This window comes from Corvus hawaiiensis, chromosome 30 (genome assembly GCF_020740725.1).
Source record: "Corvus hawaiiensis isolate bCorHaw1 chromosome 30, bCorHaw1.pri.cur, whole genome shotgun sequence".
Classification (NCBI taxonomy): domain Eukaryota; kingdom Metazoa; phylum Chordata; class Aves; order Passeriformes; family Corvidae; genus Corvus; species Corvus hawaiiensis.
In genome coordinates, this window is record NC_063242.1 from 3,366,656 (window position 1) to 3,385,976 (window position 19,321).

At 38.7% G+C, this 19,321-nt stretch overlaps 1 protein-coding gene across 5 annotated transcripts in view; it reads right to left on the reverse strand.

The window, feature by feature from the left end:
* The window catches only part of ANKS6 (ankyrin repeat and sterile alpha motif domain containing 6), a 41,393-nt gene that overhangs the window by 16,825 nt on the left and 5,247 nt on the right, over positions 1-19,321 (reverse strand). For all 5 annotated transcript variants that reach the window (XR_007200422.1, XR_007200421.1, XR_007200420.1 and 2 more), the window contains exons 3-10: positions 17,709-17,753; positions 15,213-15,417; positions 11,621-11,727; positions 10,051-10,193; positions 4,201-4,411; positions 3,582-3,631; positions 2,341-2,544; positions 390-555 (exon numbers count right to left, since the gene is read on the reverse strand). Coding sequence is in view for 2 of the 5 variants with exons in the window: in XM_048289445.1 (XP_048145402.1) it covers positions 390-555; positions 2,341-2,544; positions 3,582-3,631; positions 4,201-4,411; positions 10,051-10,193; positions 11,621-11,727; positions 15,213-15,417; positions 17,709-17,753 (1,131 nt within the window). In the remaining 3 variants the exon portion in view is untranslated. The remainder of the gene's footprint in view (positions 1-389; positions 556-2,340; positions 2,545-3,581; positions 3,632-4,200; positions 4,412-10,050; positions 10,194-11,620; positions 11,728-15,212; positions 15,418-17,708; positions 17,754-19,321) is intronic.

Below are 19,321 nucleotides of genomic sequence, written 5' to 3' on the forward strand. Positions count from 1 at the left end.
TTCACCATATTGTCTTCAATAACTAATGGTAAAATGCTTGCAGCTTTGGTTTTAATTGAAAATAAAATTGGTTTAATTGATTTTAATTCAAAAAGTAAGCAACATGTGTAGGAGTCAGCTCTATGACATGCATGGCACAATGACATGGGGTGGGTCCAGTAAAATCTGCATGAGCTGGGCCGACCACTGACACTTCTGTAACAGATGTGAGGCTTCTCTGCCCTTAGGTAGGTGTCCGAAGTTCAATCTTGTGACCACTAAATTTACAGAAGCTTTGCTTTTACAGTGGTAGGAGTGCTCAGAAAAGGTTCAGTATCTTCTACCATCATCACAAACACTATTTTTTTACCTGAATTAGATACAAATTACTTTCTTATTAAAAATGGTACCTGATCTGTTATGCAGTTCTCCTCCGTGCCTGTTAATTCCTGAGATGTTATTGGATCCACCAGAAGAATGGGGAGAATGGTTGAAGTTATTGGAATTTGAAGGAGATGCTGGCCTTCTTGCAAATGTTGGTAATTTGACTGGTCTAGTACCTTTGCTAACAGATGTCTGGAAAACAAAATGAAAAATAATTTTGTTCTTTCTTGAAAAAAATAAAGACCAAACTTCAACTGCTATTTTATTTATCCCAAGTTCTGAAACTTTCACTGAAGAACAAAAGGGATATCAGAAAGAATCTTATTTTACATATACATATATACTGAACATATATATACATATATATTTATTCAATGAAAAAATTACACTATATTAAGCCATTAATTCTTCTTAACCTTTGGCCAACACAAATGAGCATATATGATGCACCTGAGATATGATATACACAGTATTCTGAGCAGTGGGGAAGAAAAAAAAAATATATCACCTGAAATGTCTTTCCTGCAGAATCCTGTCTTTGTCTCTCCCATCTTAAAAAACAGCTACCACCAACTTCTCATCCATCATATCTTTATTTCTTACAAATTAAGCTGCAAGAAGTGATATAAACTTTCTCTCCACCAGCTGTATTTTTATATTCCCTGCAATCTAAACAGCTAGCTGCACCACTTTATTGAGTTTTATTAACTGAGGCACTACTGATCTAGCTACACACTACCCAACTCCTCAGCCACATCCTCCTTCATTTCTTTTTCTTTTACACCATTAGCCACTGACAGCCATCTGACATATGAGCTTTTGCAGCTCAGCTTTTTCATGTCTCTTATCCTGTTGTCCAAATCACTTCTTCCAACTCTTACTGTTTCCCTCCTTCCTATACCCTTAGCAAGACACTTCTTTCCTCACAGAAGGACTGATGGCTAGTCCTCCCCTACTTTCCCTGCTCCTCACTTTACACACACACCAATTATTCAGTTATGTTATTACAACTGTCCTTTTTGGGATGATAAACACGTACCTTCCTGTTACATCACTTCCCTTCTAATAGTCTGCCTTATTCCACCTAAATCACCTCTACCGCTATTAAGCTAACTTCCACTTAAAAAAAAGAAAAGAGAAAAAAAATCCTCCTAAATGTCTTCCTTGCCCCATTTCTGGAGCTGACACTGAAATACCGTTCTGGACTAGTCTTCTACAGTAAGGGAAGTAAGCACTTCTCCTTTTTCTCAAACTACAAAAGAAAAGGCTGTCAAGGTTGTTTTATTTCCTGTCTCAAGACAAACCACCTATTTTTGTTTTGGTTTGCATTTTCACTGAAAACATTGTAGAATCAGGAAAGCTCCTTCTATTAAAAACAGAAATAATTGAGACTTTTTCCAGTCTTAAAGTAGTTCCAATTTAAGGCTATGTGCCTTCAAGCCCACTTGATCACTACTCACTACAATTTTATCTACTGCTAATCTTTCAGAATATTATGTCTGTATATTGGTCTTACTGGTATTTCTTCCCCCCTGCTCAGTTCCTAAAAATTGAGCAATTTTAATTCTTCTTTTTCTGTCCTTGGTCTTCTAAATCAGAGCAGTTTCCCCCACACTCTTGGTGATTCTGATTAACAGCACACCCCACCCCCCCCCAAACCAAAGAAAGAAAGAAAGAAAAAAAACCCCAACGAAACAAAACAAAACAAAAAAATCAACCAAACAAAATCAAAGACCCCAAAACACCCCAAAAGTCAAACCAAACCAAAGAAAAAGTTGTTTCATCTCACACAAAACTTTTGTTCCATTATGTTCCTTCCATACAGATGTGCATTCTTCCTAAGCAGCACTGCTTAAAAGGACAAGCCATTGCTGAGACAGTGGGTTAAAAATAATTTCTAATCAGAAACAAAGTGGCTCCCTGGTCAGCAGGACCTGGGCATAACACAGTATTTTCATACACATTTCGTTTGCTTACTATATCAGAATTCCCACTGCTGTTAAAATCGTGCTTGATGGCTCTCTGTGGCCAGGCAGTTCTCATCTGTTCAGATTTGCCATCTTTGCTGAGTCGTGTTCGGTCAGAATTCCAAAGCTCAAAGCTTGAGGGTGGTAAGAAAGGTGGTATCACTGCTTTCAGCTTATCACTGGGCAGCCTGGTAAATGGAGCACTACTCCTCAGCTGAGAGAGGGAAACAAAGAAAAGGGGGGGGGAAAGATAGTTCTTAAGAAAGATTACTGGGAGCTGGTGATGAATTTTCAAAATTTTAAGTTAAGCAAAAAGATGAAAACACAAGCATTTTTAAACAGAAAGGAAATGAGACACAAAAGTACTACTTGAGGAGAAGTATAACACATAGTAACAGAGAGAAACCAATGAACATTGTGGCACCCCTCAGTATTACGACTACTCATTTGATACAACAAATATGGTTCATTAAGTGGCAAAAACTGTCTCTTCCTTTACTGGGCTAAAAATACTGCGCAAGTTAACTTCACCAAGAATGTTAAAAATCAATTTCCAAAGAAATAACAATGTAGTCCTCTCTGTATTTCCAGACAGGATACCTGGAAACAGTGAACAACTGTGTGTTCCTGCTGTATGTGTACTGAAGAATGAGACAAAACTACCACAACTGATTTTGCTCCCTGGAGTTCTGCCAGTCGGTCATATCAAAAGTTCTTACAAAAGAACTCAAATTTCTTACAAAAGAACATAAAGATAATAACCAGCCAAATTTAATGACATCACCAGTGACTAAGCTGCAGGGAAATATAAAGCTACAACATAACAAAAGAAGAAAAAGCATAACACAAACACACGTCCCAAACAAAATATTTTGTGGTTGTCTCTACTAGTAATTTCACACCTCCATTGTACCATGTTCCATCCATGTTTTCCTCACTTCATACTGCTTGTCATCAACTAAGCAGCAGTTGCATCAATTTTACTTTTTCATTGCTTATCAAACAAAGGTATGGGTAATTCTTGAAAGAAGTCTGTACAGCTTCCATAACACACTACTTTTAGTACTTTCCAAAACTAAGTTCTTTCTGAGAACTACTGGTGGGTGTACCAAAGCCTGTCAGTTCCAGTCTAGACTGTAAACAGGCTCTTTTTCTAGAGGTGACTTGGACAGGAGGTAAAAACTGTAAAAATTATGGGAGCTACATGACCCTCTGAAATAGGCTGAAGATACCATGAACACTGCAACATACCATGGTTGTCAATAATTCATCGTCCTTTCCTCCTTTCGCAGTGTTTGCACCTGAAAAATACATAAATTATGTTTTATTGTTTACATGCTTCTACTTTTGTTTCCAAGGATAGCTCATTGTTTTTAAACAATCAACAGCTTTACCCTCAGTAAGCACACAGCATGAACATTTCCAGTGACACTGTCACACACCTCAACTAAAGTTAAGCCAAGTCTAACTTTACATCACAGACTGTGGGGGACTTTCATGGAGAGCTGTACAATTTCAGTAGATATGCTTTACAAGTTGGGCTTTTCCCATTTCTCTTTCTTCTCAGAATTATTTATTTATTAGTTTAAATAAATTGGCTTTCATTACATAAATTAGTTTATGGAAGATACTAATACTTTTCAGTGACCTGTCCAATTTAATGGTGTTTACTAAAGAACAGTAACATGGTTATATTAGCATTTTCCTGCTTAAATGATGCTGCACTCAGTATGATCAACAGTGAGTATAAACATCTTTCCTTCTACAGACTACAAATACATTATGTGTTCTTTCACTTATACTAAGCTAAAGCAGAACTAAACCAAGGAATCAGAAATAGTATCATCTTGAGTACCCCACAAGAGCTCACCACCAGCTTTGTTATTTGTGTTCCAAGCTGTAGCAGCATCAAGGTTTCCAGAGGTGTCCGTATCACTCTGTGAGGCTCCTTTTATAGTGGAATTTAATGATGGTTCGGGCTCATCCGGAAAAGGCGCAAACTGATTGGAAGGAAATCCATGGCGCAATGTCTGAGTCAACTTCAGCTTGCGGAATCGATTGGACATCCTGCTCCACCAGGACTAGATTGATAAGAAGACAAAACAATTCAGTTCCAACTAAAAGAAAAAAATGAGGAAACAAAATGTGTAATTAAGTAATCCTTCCAGCAGCGATAATTCTATCAAGGAATTTATGAAATAAACTAAAAAGCAATGTTAAAGTGGTTTGCAGTTACCAACAGAATCCTTCGCCATGATTTGTATGTGTTATATTAATCTCTTCCCTTATTTTTCACCTGGCAAATATTTTAAAATGTTTTTCCACAGTATCTGGAAGGCCAAAGTAGATAGAAGTATTAGGGCAATTTGAATAGGGAATTTTTGCAGCTACATAGCAAATATTTAATTTTCCCACTAACTTCCAATTTCACCATCAGTTCTTACACTCTCTGGAATCAATGACTGGCCTCTCTATTTTCTGCTTTTTACAGGTGTGCATACGAGCTTATCTGATCTGCATCAAAGCTTCTCCTCAAGATTTTCAAAATCAGTGGCGAACTGGAAGAGTTCTGATAGTATTCCTGTCAAACTAAAGATCCACAATCCATACAGTGCTGCTACACAGATAATTTAAAACAGACTGGAAAGACTATAAACTGAAAAAGAGCAAGGTAAGGAAATAGCAGCTGTGAAAACAACACAAACCTTAGGACTATGTAGCTATAACCTCCATCCATACAGATATCACATATGTGGAAACTGTTACACAAAAGGACTCCTTTGCTCAAAATACAATTCATTCAAATATTCACAGACTTGCACATTTTTGCAGGCAGACAGTGCAAGTTGCTTCAAGTCTTTTTAAAGACATTTCTCTAGACTATACTAAACCTACGCCATTTGCACTAAAAATTATGTGGCTTCTAGGTAAATCAGATTTTAAGTACCTTCTGATTATTTCTTAGTAAAGTTCTCCTTCCCTTTCTGGAACACTTTTTTATAAAAGTCATGGTAAAGTGACAACACTTCATCAAGGCAGCTTTAGGTGATAGCAAATCCAAGTAACAATCCCTTCTCACAATACATATTCTGCTCTCTTCTTGGCATTAAATATTTTTCAACTACTCACTGATAAATGTCTTAGCAACTGTCTTATGGTAGAAGTAATATAAACTGTAAACTTATTCTCTGCATTGTAGCAGAAGACCATTAAAACCATTTCAAATCTGCACAGAGCGTTAGTAATGTATAGAGTTCTCACACTTCTGTATCTCTTTGGCATCACAACTAATAAAGATTTACATTACTTTCAGCAACAAAGATCTGATGAAAAAAGGCATAAGAGACAAATAGTTCTGGGAAAGCAATAAAACCCACAGCTCAGCATTTATTCACCTTCCAAAAGGAACTGAAGTTCATCTAGTTTTAACACAGAGGACAATGAGCTCACAAAAGACAGCGCTTGCACTTCTTGGTTTTGGTCACTGAAGCCACCTTGCTTCTGTAAGAAAGATCACTTCTAACTGCCCATCATCTCTCTTACTACTCCTCACAGTGCTTCTGCTTCCTTAATACACGCTCACACCACAAACTACATCGCAATGGAGTAAGTACAGCCACTGTGTTACCAGACAAAAAACTACTGCTCTCTGGGAAGAAAGTAATGACACTGGAGAGGTTTTATCTTGTCTTCTGGTGTTCACAGTATGAAGATCTGATCTCTGGAGTTTTTAATTTGCTGTTGCAGGAGGTTGCAGCCTCTCCATATACCCCTACCACATCACACATGTACAGAAGCTGTAATAAAGGGCTTTAAATAGACTGAAGCAGTCAAGTAACAAAAATGCATTTCTGGTTAAAAATAAGGTCTATCAAAAGGGTGAAATCTAGTAGCAGTGGGAGAAGGCAACAGTATCAAAGAACTAGAAGAATGGTGTTGCCATTTCAGAAATACCATAGACATTTTTAACAACGTTAGGAATTAAAGAGTAAGGGGGATAACTGGAAATCTCTGCCCTCTAACAATTTTAACCTAAAATAGAAATTGAATGTGATAATTCACACTGCTCTAATACTGACATTGAGAGTGTAACTTGCTGAAGAAGAACAGGCAGAAAGAAAAAAGAGGAAATAAAATATTTGCATATGGAAAAGGAACAACTTTGGTTTTGAGGCTGTTGGGAAGAAAGAGTTAAAATCAAAGAGGAGGAGGGAAGGGTTTCTGCTCAAAGTGACCTTTCAGCTGGGAATGCTAAAAATGTAGGTGTGGAAAACTCCATTTATTATGCCTACTGTTGTTCACCCTCTGCCTGTTTGGAGAAGTAGAATTTCTGTGTAGAGGTAACACACTCTCACAGACATTCAGGAAGCCTTTTCTTACAGGATGAGCTAAACCTACTGGAGCCTGGGTCCCTGTGTGTCTCTGGCACCCAGCCTTGTTGTTGAGGTAACAAATCTACTCCTTGCATTTTAGCTGTGGCTTGGTAGTTGCCTTGGTTACCCATGTGTGTTGACTCACACAGAGGCCATGAAATGGTGAAAAACAAAGCAGTTAATGGTTCTTGTTCGATAGAGGTGAAGAATGAGATCATGAATATCCACTACATTATCATCAGGTAAAGGAACAAGGGCCCATATTGTGCATAAATTAAAAATAAAAGAAACACATCACAAAATAAAAAGTCTACTAGTTAAGGACAAAAGTGATCAAAGAGGTGAGACTGAAAAGTGCTTACTTTTTTTAAACTTTAAAAGCAGCCTACCTGTGATCAGGTATTTTAGTATGAATACCATTAACAGGAGGAAGGCAAGAATATATGTGCATTTGCTTAACAGAGTAAGAGTATTTAAGTGAGCTTATACAAATTAAAACCAGACAATATTGATTAAAATTACCCCAGATTAATTATAGGCAACATGACCTCTGAACAAATATTGATTATCTTTAGTAAAAGTTAAAGAGTATGGAAGAAGTTATAGACATCAGCCAAAAGGCAAATATACAATCACTGAAAAAGGAAAATCTGAAAATTTACTGATCAAAATGCTTAACATGACAAGGCATAACTGAAAAAACTTCATATGTCATCACAGCTTGTAAGACACAGCCGGCATAGACTTGTTGAAAATAAATTCTACCAAATGAATCTCTTTTTGACAGAGTAACCAGTCAGGTGAGCATAAAGGAGGAAAATCTGTAATGCAGCTTGACTTTAATAAAGCTTTTATTGCTATTTCATGTAGCATTCATCAAACAATTGAGAAAAATATGATTCAAGTAAAATTAATAAAGGGAAAAGATCACAGCCAAAAAATGAGACAAATTGCGAATGATTTGAACTCAAATTGGGAGAACATACTTTGTGCAGTAGGTTTGGAAATGTTCACTAACAACTGCAACAATGAAACCACTTGTTTTACACAGTCTATGGAAGACATCCATCTAGACAGTTTTAAGTTCTAAGCACCTTTAACACTCTGAATTTAAACACTGCCAAATTGACATTATTCAGTAGAGGTCAAGCTGGCATGCAAGAAGAAGAAATCAGGAGTACTAATATAGGAAAGGAAGTAAGTAGCAAAGCAGGTGCACAAAAGAAAAAAAATACAGTCACAACATAGCAGAAACTAAGTATAGATGTACAGCATTACTGCTGCAGCTGCAAAAAAAGTGAATTTCACTGATAACAGGAAACACATCCATGACATAGTTTCTGTATGCTACTATGTGATACTGAGACCATAGTTAGAATCTCATCACTCATGTTAGAACCCTCATCTTGACAGATAACATACAAACTGGAAATTGTAAAAAGTTTAGGAAACAAAACCTACAAGCAAGGAAATTTGCACTGATCAATTTTGTTTAGACTAGAAAAACTAAGATTGAATATTTTAGTTCTCTAAGTATTTATACAGTTCTTATAAAAATGAAAGTGACCACTGGACAAGAATCAATCAACTTAATGGACAACATAAGAGATATAGGTTAAATCAGGAGGAAAAAAATTCTGACCCCAAAAAACAACAAGTAGTGGAATTGGGTGCTGATGGAGACCATGGGATGAGGTGAAAGAAGAGGTGAACCAAATGTCTGTCAAAGACGTTCCTGGCATGTTTATTCAGTCTCCATATATAAAGGCAAGTTAGGCTCATTAATTCCCTCTCGCTTTCACATTCCCATGATCCTGCAGACCCCACATTCAGACACTTGCACTGATCTAGACAGAAAAATGCTGTACTGGCAGAGTCGCCAGTATCTTTTGTTTACAGTTCCAGCTCACCACAGAGCAGTTGTCCACATGGAAACACTGCTGCTACAAAACCCAGGAGAGGTTCTTCTCTCCAGCCCTTTCTCCACATGCTGGCCAAAGAGACATAACTGTTATGACATTGCCCTCCACCCAGAAAATCTGAAAATGTAATTTTTACCCTCTTTGAGCTTTTGTATGAAGAGTAAGATATGTAACATACTCATGGTCAGACAAGCTGATTAATAGAGCATTAAGCAGTGATGGAAGAATGGACTATATTGGCTTCCAGATTTATATTTATTTTAGAACTATACAGAACACAATTTCTGCTGAATAAGTACTTGATTATGACTAGTAAGTCCTGTAATATTTTGTAGTTCTGAGACTAAATACTCATACAATCCAGAATATTAAATTTGTGTCAACACTCATGCGTATATCCTTATCAATGAAAAATCTTTTTTATTTCATCTCACAATCTTTTATGACCCTAATTCAAGCCTTTGTGTCATAAAACTGCAATCCAATCCACTGTTGATCTGTATTCCATAAAGCCAAAAGCTAATCTGAAAATTTCCCATCTAAATAAAATAGGTCCATCTAAATTGATAAGTTGTATCATATTGAATAATAGCATAATCATATAAAAACAACCACATGTTCCTTCATAGTTAAAACTGCAAAAACAGATTTGGGCAGAACTTTAAATGGTCTTTAAAATTCATGTCAAAAATAGCCTGGAAATTAACATGTGTGTTTTCAAGATCCTAGTAATATTTATACATAAAGGACGACAACATGGACTCCAGGAAATTCTGAGGTACACCATAATTAAAGATTATTCACCTAAATAAACTGATGCCTGGAAATAGGCAACAAGAACAGCAACAACAACAAAACTCTTTTTCCTACTCTTTTGCAAACAGACAGGGTAAGATGCAGTATCTTTAAGTGGCACACTCTTGTTCTAACTCCATGTTGTTTCCCACTGGACCACCACCAGTTTTGAGTTAAGGATACAGCATGCCAGAGGACATGTAAGTCTCAAGTGCACGCTCCTCCACTACTCTTCATATTAAAATCTCTACTATGATCTTTTTAATTTTCAGTGCCAATAGCCTGTTTCCATTTATGGCTATAAGGGAGCCTACCCTCTGTCCAAATTTAAAAGCAAGATGATAATGGAAATTGAGTTCCAAACTTATGAACATGGTACCTTCCGCTTAATCATGAGATCTATTTCTAGGCACTGAAATGATTCAATGCCAACTCTTCCCATTGCCTTGACATCTGACAAAAAGGAAGTTGGACACATGCTATGCTCCACAAACCAGAATGCACCATCAACAAGGAATTCAGACAACAAACCCAGTTACATATAAGATCCAAAATACTTCTTACCCATTACTTTCTCTGCTTACACATTACAGGAATTAATGAGTTTTTATCAAGAATGAATATATTTACCTTTAGGCCTCCCTTGTCATCTGGCAACATTGGGATGTTTAAGGATTGCCTACTTCTGGAACAAGGCAGAGATGATCTGTTGTTCAGTTTATTCTTGTCTTTATCCATGCATGCTGATGCCAATAACCTTACAAGCTCTGTGTCTAAAAGGAAGCAAATTAAGATAATGTTTGGTCTGTTTTGCTTTCCCAAATTACAACCAATACACCAACACTTTCCCTGTAAATCCCATATAAGTAGCAACTGATCTATCTCTCAAACACAAAGCAGATGAACCCCCAAACCTTCTTTCTTTCTTGACCTATTTTCCCATGCCTTCTCCCCACACTGTGGGCTGCAGTCTTATCACCTCTCTAAAGGTATTTATCAATATAAATAAGCATCCTATTCAGTTGGAATCAGTCACGTGACCAAGTGAACTGCCTCCTCTCGCACTTTGTACAAGTTAAGAACAATATTGTGATTCTCCCTTTTCTCACCTGACACAGAAGAGAGTAGAGAAAAATAAATATTCTTTCTTCAAGCGTAGGTTGCAGAAAAGAAGTTTGAAAGTAAATCCCAAAGAGAAAGAAGATGTTCAGCCTGGACAATGAAGGGACTGAAAAGAAATGGTAAGAAAAAAGATGGACAAAAAAGAATTAAGAAATATAAAGTAAGAGGAAGAAAAAAAGAACAAGCACGACAGAAGACAGGGAAGAAAAAAAAAAATTCTGTAAATCTGCATTTTGTACAGCAGTCAGGGAGAATTTTCAGAAGGGCAGACAGAACTGACCGAGAGAGAAAGAAGTAACAAGACAAACTGTTCTATCACAGAAGTTAGTTCTAAAATAATTCACTGTATTTATTGTCTAAAATGCTGTACTATTAGTGATCTACTTTTGACAAGGAAAAGAATCTGCTAGTAACCAAAACCACCAAGTGTGTAAATTCAGAGACTTCATTAGCAGTAATGGGTTTTGGTTTCAGATAAATCAATTCAAGTACCAAGGATGGTTAACAATATCAAATAATGTATGCTAAACAAACTACAACAAAAACTAAATGTGTTTCATTCAAGCCTCCCCAAAACACACTACCTTGTTCCACAGCACTTCCATACAAACAACCTGAACCCTGAGGTGTGATTTATTCTCAGCCTTTACAGAACTAGTGAGAGGCTCAGCTAGGAGTTCCCTAGTTTTGTTCTGACTGCACTCTTTATCCTGTCCCTTTGTTGCTCTTTACCAAGGGGCAATTTCTAGCTCCAGCTCACAGCTCTGTGCTAATGACACCACAGAATACAAGTGCCCCCACAATCAAATGCCATTCAGCTGGCTCTGGTGACACAAACAGCACAGTTTTCAGAAACAAAGGCAAGAGGAATACACAAAATCTGTTATTCCATAAACGTATGCATTCATCTAACCAATTAACTCAAACCCCACCATTTTCACACATTGTCCTTTCTTGGTCCAGTCCAGCCTGGACAGCAGAGGATACTTCCCAGCAACTGCAATGTATTTTCTAGATTGGAAAGAATGTATATTTGTTTATGTTGTACATTTCTCCAGAGTATTTTGAAATACCATACCTGGATCATTCAGCAGCATTATCAGGTCAAAAGCTGTGTATCCATTTCTTGCACGACGGTTAACGTCAGCTCCTTGATTTAACAAATACTTTACAACATTTTTGTTTCTTTAAGGGAAGGAAAAAAGGCATTGATCATGTTAAAGGACAAGTAAGTGAAGAAAGAAGCCCCCAATACTCCATTTTCAACCTTTTGTAACATTGCTCCTCGATTAGAGATCAGTTTTACACATTCTACAGCTAACCTAGTGTAAAATTTGTTCACAAGCTCTTCAGAAGCTCCCACAAGTCCTTTGTCAGTCACTGTTTACTCACTACGAAGTACATTAATCAATATGCAGAAAGTCAGCCTTAAAAGCCTAATTTGAATAATCAGTTTCTTAAGCTGATCCTGTGGAAGTGACTGCAATATGTTGCTATACACCTTCCCAATGAAAGCCACTAATGCCTAGGGCAGTAAAGCAGATGGAACGACAAAGGTCAGTTCAATAGTCATCAGATGTCATCACTAATACTTCAATGTAATGTCATTCTCACAACTCACACATTAAGAAATTGCATACAGAAACGCCAAATTGACTGAATAATTTATAAACTTCCAACAGTACTTCACTTAATTACAGATATAAATTACATAATTGAGAAGGCACATTATCACTTCCTTGAGGCATTTAAAATGCAAAAACAATCAGCATTAAATGTCAACCAACACAAACACCTTCTAACAAAAGCTCCTCAAAGCTAGCTGCATAAAAGACACTCATCATCCCATTCCAGTTAGCCCCTCTCCCCTCTGATACACCTAAGTAAGCAGGACTTGCCTTGTGATTTAAAAACAATACTTGATTCAGCCTATGAAATAACTGAACAAACAACAAAGCTAGGGAACATATATTTAATACAAAACTCTCGAGCAGCAACTGGTCTTGTATAAAAACAAACTCTGACATGCATCAGCAACACAGAGGAAAAACATTCTCAAGCACCCACAGATAACTACGAATTCTGATAATGAAGCTGACAAATGGATCTCAATATCTCCACTTCAGAGCACCACTTCTTATCATACAGATGACATTTTCATTCCTGAATTTACTCCACACAAAATCAGCCTAAAATGGAGGAGGATTGTTACTCCTCTCTTTTAAAAAAATTCTGCTTATCATCACCATAGCTCCTCTGCATACTTCCTATTTTCTCTTCTTTAAAACTATCGTACCTCCATCCTATTTTCCAGTACTATACCTTGAAGACACATAGAGACACAATTTTTAGTGCCTCTGGCTCACAGAGATCTTGTGTGCTCTCTCCTTCAAGCCCAAGACCCTTTACACTATTGGTGGTCCTGAGGAAGGGTTAGCTGAGGCTCTGTGGAGGCTAAAGATTTACAGATTTTATGAAAATTTGCAACTCTCCATGATAAGAAAAAGGCTCAGATGCAAAGTATAGAGTTACAAGAGTAAGTATTTATTTATGCACATGAGGTGTTCCAGCCACATTGGGGCACTCTGAATGTGGCTTTACACACAGGGCTCTTGTACACTTCAAGTGTACTACGAACACTGGTACTACGGTTGCTCATCACAGTAAAACTTAGCACAGCAACTGTACTTCTGCAGCATTCTTGCTGCTCATCTATTGATCCAGATCTCCCTGGAGTCAGTCCTGCTGTCATTACTTACCTATGACACCAGACAACACTGAGAGGGTTTCATAGATGGCTGTGACGCTGGCATTATCTTGCATGACTAGGGTATCTTTTATCCTTCATGGATAGTTTTGTTTCCAAGAGATCACGCCCTTATTTCCAGGGCTGGGACGTCCTCCCGGTCTTTTCACTCAGCTGGTGTCCTTTAGTTAGCTTTACTTAAGCATGAACAATACCAAAGACCCCTAAAATTCCACTACCTCAAACATTAAGCATATTAACAAAATTAATTAACCAAGTTTCATACTGTGAAGACTGACTGATATATTAGGGAAGGGAATTTTCATATCCCAGTCCTCCATTAAACTGAACAGATGCAGGACTCAGCTTTGTGTGTGCTTCCACAGACAAGAGAAGTACCTGAGTACCAGCAAGGGGACATGCCAGCAGCCCTGCACACCACTTTGTGCTGGCTGCTTCTATTCCAGCTGGTGCTGGGTGACTGCAGCTAAGTGAAACAGCTGCACCAGAAAAACTGATCTTTGCGCACTTCTGTGGAATGTCTGTCACTACTACCAATAAAGGTCCCAAGAACTACTTCAGCAAAGTTTCACAAGGCAATGACAACTTGACCTCCTATTTTTCCTCTTTGTTGCACTTGCACAGTCCAATGAGATCTGCTGACTAAAAACGAAAGCTGGAGCAGAATACCTGCATTTATACAATGGCTGCATTACCAGGCAGTGAAGTGAACCTTCACCTTGCTGAAGGCTCATCTACAACAACGGAGAAAAGTTCACCTTCCTAAACTGAATATCCTGTATTCAGACAGGGTTAAGTATACGACAGATATCACATGTGAAGTACCAGCCAGGCCAGTTTCTGGGGTCTGACTCCTAAGCATCTACTTACATTTATGAAGGAGCTTTACAGAAAATGACAATTATTTCAGTTGCATTTCCAAAAACTCCATGAAAACTAAAGGCTGAATAGAAGAACACAGGAATGGTTTTAAGACTGGAAAATAGGGCACATGGAAGGGTGATTGTCTTGAAGTTTCACAACTTCATGTAGGCTTACAACTCTGATAGGACGGGTGATAGTATCTCTCACTATACTGAAAAACATCAAAGCATGGAAGATGAAATCTGCACCAAGGCTCCTGGGGACTGCCTGTTGCACTATGTTCCCAATATTTATTGAGCTTGCTTCAGGTTCCCAAATGCTCCACTCATTCTAAAGTCCAAACATCCCAGAATCACAGAATAAGCTGAATTAGAAGGGATCCACAAGGATCATTGAATCCAACTCCTGGCCCTGCACAGCACCTTCCCCAAGAGTCACAGTATGTCCCTGAGTGCTTTGTTCCAACACTCCTTGAACTCCGTCAGGCTTGGTGCTGTGACCACTTCCCTGGGGAGCCTGTTCCAGTGCCCTGGAAACACCTGCTGGGTGAAGAACCTTTTTCTAATATCCAACCTAAACCTCCACAGATACAGCTTCAGGCGATTCCCTCGGGTCCTCTCACTGGTCACCATAGAGAAGAGATCAGTGCCTACCCCTCCTCTTCACCTTATGAGAAAGTTGTAGACTGCAATGAGGTCTCCCCTCAGTCTCCTCCAGGCTGAACAGGCCAAGTGACCTCAGCCACTCCTCATACAGCTTCCCCTCAAGGGCCTCCACCATCTTTGTTGCCCTCCTTTGGACATTCTCTAATTAATAGTTTAATGTCTTTCTTACACTGTGGTGATCAAAATGTGATTCACATCTGCTCCAAAAATCTGAGGCCAGTGCAAGAGTCATGAAAAACTGAGGTCACAAGTCTCTTAGTTTCTTGTAAGACCTCTCTGCTTCTAGAGTCAGTATCGAAAAGGGGTTTTTCTATTGGGGTGTAAGAAAAATTGAACTGCTTTAATGCTAGATACAAAGAGAGCACATATCTTACCCATGGTACGTGGCCTGCATTAGAGCTGTCCAGCCATGAACATTATCTTGCTTATCAATATCAGCCCTTTTCTCAACAAGGAGCTGTACAAGGGGCAGCTGTCCAGTTACAGCCACAATCATTAAAGGAGATGCACCGTCAGCATTGGTAATATTAACCTGACTTGGATCTTCATCAACAATCTCTTTAACCAGCTGAAAGTCTCCTGCAAAACAGTAATAAAACATAACATAAATGAGCAACAGAGAACTGCTTAGCCACTGAATTACTGTGTATTTTGATTTGCTGATGCTGGTCTGCATTTAGTGGAACTAAAACAGAAAAAAATAAAGTACTAGAGCAACCATAACACTAAAGTTAAGTACCTGTATTGATATTTCCTCTTTTAGTTAATTAGTACATCTTTCCAGCCTACATAAAATTGCATTAGGGTTAGGGTTATTTTCCTCATTTTCTCTACCTATACACTTAAGGTGCAATCCCATTACAAGAATTATTTTCTGAAATGAATGACTAAGGAAGGCTCTTTGAACTGCAGTGCATCCTGCCTGTGAAGACACAAATAGGAAATATTTCTATTAAATTGCCGTAAGATGATGTCGTGCAAGGAATATTGATGATGCTGAGGCACCATGATTTGTCCTTCAAAGATCCCTGTTCCATTTCAACAGGCTGAAATCACAGAATCAACAATTTTAGAATCAAAGTAGGTGGGTACAAAGGCACTCTAAGAGGTGGTAGAGGCCATCCCTTGCCTTAAGCAGGTAGAACAACGCCCTGTCTCACACTGACCCACAAGTTCCTCTTACAAAGATAGTTCATTGATTCTGAAAACCTTTACTGATGGAATTCCACAACCTCCCAAGGAGTCGGTCTATTTCAATGCTCAACTTTCTTACACTCAGAATGACTTTTTCTTCTGCCTCCAGTATTTGAACTACACCTCCAATACAAAACTTCCCTACTCCTTGCTCAAGAGTAAATCATCATTAGTCATCTTTCCAGCTCTTTAAAAGTTAATCTAATTTTCACCTTTCCACATCAAAGAGCTGGAAGTCACTTGAGTTCTTGTCTAGATTAGGAAAAGCAGTATGAAATGTGTTACTGAATATTATTTGAACAAAGTTGTGGGTTTTTTTCTAAATCTTGAAGTAGGACTGCTTTTAAAAAATATACGAAGTAGTCAGGATTACCTCAAACAGAGAGCTTAAACTCACCCACCTCCTGTATTTTTTTTTGATGTCCTATGGTAGGCAAAAGCAGGGAAGAAGATAAAAGAAAAAAAGATCTCTGTGTGTACCATCACAGGAACATGGACAAGAACAAGCAAATCATCAACTGCTATGCAAAGGGAAAAATTCTCACCTTTAAAAAAAACCTTCAGATGGTAAACTGCTTCATGGCAGCTGGAAAGTCAGCCAGAATTCCAGACAAACCCTGCAGGCACTTGAATGCACTCACTGAAACTCACACCCACCAACGCCACTCAGCTAATTTCTTGGATCAGGAATGACAGAAAAGCACAGAACTACTTTTTGTATCTTCCAATTTGGTAAAAGACAGCAGGTGGCTTTTTTAACACAGACCGAGAGCACAGACTTTGTTAAACAGAAACCCTGGAACCTACAGAGACTCCAGAATTTACTTTGAATCCTGGACACTTCTTAACCTAGGGAGTTACTTTTTTAACAGTGCTGCCATCCATAGCCAAGTAAAGAAGTCCAAACCCAGCGTGCTGACCAGTACTCATTTGGCCCCTCCCATGATACTTCTTCTGACCCAGCATTAACATTTGGTAATCTCAAAAATCTGAGGGATACAAGAAGGGCACATGATCACTCCAAAAATCTAACAGACCTGAGGCTTTCCCAGGAAGACATTTTGGTAGATCACATGTGAAGAGTGGGAACAGAAAAATCGTGTTTCTCATGCTAGCAAACAGACATGCTCTGAAGTCAGAAAAACTAGATAGGGTAGAAGAATCATGGCAGTATGTGGGGTATGCCCAGCCACTGCCCTGGAGGGACATCTGCTGAGATAAGGAGATTGCTCAATCTCCCAGCAGGACCCCCTCTGGGAAAGCAGCTACTTTCAGTCACGGCAAGAAGAAGACAGACCCAGAATCCTCTGGGAGACCCTATGCCGATCCTTTGTAGCCCACTGGCCTTTACCCTCTGACACCCACCCCCTGTATCCCTATAAAGCTAGCTCCCTGCCCCTGCCCAACAATAAAGCTCCTTCCGTGCGGAACAGCTATCCGGGCCTCTCGTCTCTCTCCCTGGTTTGGCCTAGAGGCTGCCCTGCAGAGCTGAGCTGGAATCACGAGCTGACATCACTAAAAAGCTGACAGCTTCTGCACGGGCCCTCCAGCTGGCAGCTGAGGGAAGACACCGGGCCTCGGGAAGGCGATTCCTTTTGGGACCATCTCTCCGGACCGGTCACAGCTTCCTCAGTCAGAGCTACTGACCCCTCACCAGCTGCCATAGCAGTACTTACCCAGTTTCAAAGCATGAAAGACATCAGGTTGACTCTTTTCTGTATCTGAAAGAAATACAAACATTTCTACTAGCAATCAAAAAAAAGCCCAATAATTTCTAGTAAAATTTGTATAGGAAAAACTATTAAAAACTTAAAGTACTATAAAACATATGTTTAGATATACATTTAGTAAGAACAAAGAAAGTATTGACAACTTCTTTATTACCTTTGGGAAGAATGACTCACCTGTATGGTTCTCTGTGCAAAGCTAGAAACTACAATAAGGCACCAGCACAGGCTTTTCAATTTCCATTCTCCATCAGGAAATTGTACTTGGAAACTCTTTTGTTTCCTGCCTGGAAGTCTAAAATACCCACTAAAGAACCACAGTACAGATTCTGTGGTCTGGTAAAACCCTCAGTACAACAGTGAACACTCAAATAGTATGGGATCATTTTGAAAGGTGACACAAAAGGAGTTTTACAAGCTGCTCCAGTTTTATTTCCTCTTGAGTATTTCCAGGTTAATTTGCAAAAGTCACAAAAATAATAGTGTCAATTTAACTACAGCTTGCTACTTGTGAATTAATATCCTTCAGCTCCCAGATAACCATCCATAGTAAGAACTGTAATTATTACAAATGGTAATATTTTGACTGAATAATCTTTTTTTGATGTGGCTTAACAGTGCTTTGAAACTTCTGACACTATATAAGATGAGAAAAAATAGTGATGTATTTTTCACCTTCCACTGAGGCCAGAAAAATGTATCATCCTCTATCTTCCAAATTATTATGGACACTACAGAATCAATGGGGTAACAAGATTTTATGGAAAACAAGGAGAAACTGAGAGATTTCGTGAGCCCAATTCTGTCATTTTTATGAAATACAGAAAAGGTTCATGTTCACAGCTTGACTCCAAAGGAAGTCATCTTAATATGCTGAACAAAACCAATTGCTGAAAAGCCCAAAATACTCCAAGAAACTCTTATTTTAAGACCAGGAAAGAGAGTGATGGGTCCTACGTTTTCTCCTGATTCAGAAACTGCTCTTACAGAAGGAACTGTGTGTATGAGGTCACCACTGGAAAACAGATTTCAAAAGACTAGTTTAGGAAAGGACCAGGCTCCATACTTGCCATGTGAAAACCCTGGAAGAGAGGCAGCTTCAGGGAGCAGGAGACCATGAGAAGATGCCAGAAGGAAAGATTGCCATCTGGGAAAACCTAAGTAAGGACAGGGACAGAAGGCAGGCAACACCCAAGCCATTCCAGGCAGTTCTGAATTTGCTACTGAGAACAGCCCTGAGAAGAGTAGCTGCTTTCTCCTGGGAGGCAGTCTGCCCTATCTATGGCAATGGATCAGAAGAAAAGTTCTTTTTTTTCCTGTCTCCATATGACAGAAATGATCTTTCTTCTTTACAGGATATTCAAGACTCCAGCACTAGGAGAAGGCTGAACTATGGTCAAAAACCAATGCAAAAATTTGTGTGGAAGAGAAACATTTTTACTCCCCTCCCTGCCCAAATGAGTTACTACCCTCCTGCTGACGGAAATTCCCCCTCAGCACAGGTGACAAACATTAATCTGCTTTAAAGCAAGTCCAGTATCCTCACTTAAACAGAGTCCTTC